A 2505-nucleotide genomic window follows, 5' to 3' on the forward strand; every position below is an offset into this window, starting at 1 on the left:
ATCCGGTATCAAATACCCAAGAATTAATGTAAGAATTAGCAAGGAAAATGTCCGTAACATAAACAACAAGTGTACAAGCTATGGGAGTACCTTTACTGCCGTGATCCTTTATGGATTCTAGGTACAACTTGCAGTTCCTCTTCCAGTGACCTTTCCCATGACAATGAAAGCACTTAGCATCAGTAGTTGGTCCAGCCTTGGGCACAGGTGGGTTTGGCTTAGAGATCTCATCTTTAGCCTTGCCCTTTTTCTTCCAAGAATTGCCCTTCTTCTTAAACTTAGGTTTGTTTTAGACCGCCATCACATGGCTACTGCCAGCACCTTTCTTGATGTCAGCCTCTGCTATTTTAAGCATGCCACATAATTCATTCAAGCCCTTCTCCGCCCCATGCATATGGTAGTTCACGACAAAATTTCTATAGCTGGGCGGAAGAGATGCGAGAATAAAATCAGCAGCTAATTCAGGGCCAATTGGGAAGCCCAGCTTCTCCAACCTCTGAGTGTAACTAACCATTTTGATCACATGTGGCCCAACTGTTGCGCCCTCTGCTAGCTTGGTTTCAGCAAAAGCCTTTGAGACATTGAACCTTTCAGTCCTAGCTTGAGTCTGGAACATATCATTGAGCGCCACAATCATATCGTGCGCTGCATGGTTATTGTCAAACTACAACTGCAGATCTGGTTCTATACAAGCAAGCATAAGGCAACTCACTTCAAGATCAGCATCACATGCTTTCTTGTAAGCATTTTTCTCTGCAGCAGGTGCATTATCAGCAGGCTCATCTGGTAATGGGGTATCTAGAATTTCTTCCTTTTTCTCAGCCCTAAGAACAATTCTTAGGTTGCGGATCCAATCTGCATAGTTTGTTCCATTCAACTTATCTTTCTCAAGAATTGAACGCAAAGTAAATGGTTGATTGCTAGGCACCATTTATCTACAACAAAAGTAATACAAAATACTAAGACAATGTATCCAAGACAGAGTAAACAATATTAAACCTTTAATATAATCTACTCCCACTAAAATCAATATCCCTCTATTGAAACTTAGTGATTCAAGACCCACAACTAACAAGTCTACTAGTGAGCTTTAGCATCACCGCTAGAAGACATGGTAGATTGGTAAGCAACTCTTTGCTAATCATATCACATATGACACTTGTTGTTGGGTAGCATCTCTATGCTTTGGTGCCCAACTACTCATGCTCCAAGGTCCCTAACCGTTAGGATGACCTTGTTCAAGTAACCAACCCTTCTACTGTAAGTATCCAATACGAACCTGTCTAGTCAAGGAAAACCAATGGCACCCTAATTTCATAGACCCACCACCGATTGTACAAGACACATGACAGTGCAAGGTTTGGGGAAGCATTTTAACTTAAATATTGCCGAGGGATCATTCTACTTCACCATCGCATGTAGACAAAAACATTATCGCACGTGAAAGTAGAACATAGTAAGAACAGAATTAACACAGATATGACATGGTATAGCCCAATGTTCCTTTGGGGATCTCCATCTCCATCGAACTATTCCTCATGATGATCTCCATCTCCATGATCCATGTATGCCATCCTTCAGTGATGAGTCCACCAAGACTAGCTATCACTAACGCAAGGCAGTGAAGAAGATTACATAGTCACGGATAGGATCATCACAGTTTGGCACGCATGCCATTACATCAATTTGACAATATCTTAGTGGATCCAGCCATATTGTCATACTCACGACATGCAAGCCATGAATTAATTACATACATGCATCACATACACATAAGGGCTATACCAGTCACAAATTCCTGCAAAACAGAGTTAACCGATTCCGACGTCTAATCTTAAAATGCCGAAAACACCATCTTCCTGGCTGTTTTTCGCAAATCTAATTTCAGCGAAACCGCCAAAGGCGGTGAGAATCATATGTAAATTTTTTTCTCTACAATTTTCATATAGAGTTCGTCTCAATCTGAGGTCGTATGCAAAAGTTATGACTGTTTTACCGAACATCACTTTTTCTTACACCCCGGCGCCCGGCAGTAGATCCAATCTATCACCGTTGCGCATCACATGTGCTCGGCACTTGACCTAGGTTCGATTCAATCAATCTGATTGATCTTCATCTTGCCATAACTAGATTTACATGTATCACTTAACTCGGATGGCGGAATTCCGACCGGTACGAGTAGATCATTACAAGACCAACACGGTAAAATCACGAACCATGATCAGAGACTCATCTACAACCGCGTATATCTCCATACGCACTCATCTAAACCAATAACAATATAGTAAATGGCTTTGATACCACTGTAGGGTTATGAGGATGCTACGCTAGTCGGAAAACAAATTTTGACCTCATAAACTAGGATCTACTGCTAGTTATAGATCACAGGATTACCACTAGACGCATAGGTGCAGCGGAAGCAACTCGATGTAGTCAAACGCGTCGTAGTAGTGTCGTGCAGTTGCAAGGTCGTCCGTACGTCCGTCCCCTTCATGCGGTTCATCC

At 42.0% G+C, this 2505-nt stretch overlaps 1 protein-coding gene across 1 annotated transcript; it reads right to left on the reverse strand.

Annotated features, from left to right (window-relative positions):
* Window positions 1–289: 289 nt before the first annotated feature.
* LOC136536843 (phosphatidylinositol-3-phosphatase myotubularin-2-like) lies at window positions 290–931 on the reverse strand. Its single transcript, XM_066529001.1, has 2 exons — window positions 713–931; window positions 290–496 (listed from the first exon to the last, which is right to left on the reverse strand). Exons 1-2 carry the CDS (start codon window positions 929–931, stop codon window positions 290–292), a joined length of 426 nt encoding a protein of 141 aa, XP_066385098.1.
* Window positions 932–2505: the final 1574 nt, after the last annotated feature.

The sequence above is a fragment of the Miscanthus floridulus genome, chromosome 2 (genome assembly GCF_019320115.1).
Source record: "Miscanthus floridulus cultivar M001 chromosome 2, ASM1932011v1, whole genome shotgun sequence".
Taxonomy (NCBI): domain Eukaryota; kingdom Viridiplantae; phylum Streptophyta; class Magnoliopsida; order Poales; family Poaceae; genus Miscanthus; species Miscanthus floridulus.

Coding starts and splice junctions, on each gene's coding strand:
- LOC136536843 (XM_066529001.1), bottom strand. CDS start 931: ATGGTGCCTAGCAATCAACCATTTACTTTGCGTTCAATTCTTGAGAAA. Junction 497..712: donor CATGTGATGCTGATCTTGAA/GTGAGTTGCCTT, acceptor AGTTACACTCAG/AGGTTGGAGAAGCTGGGCTT.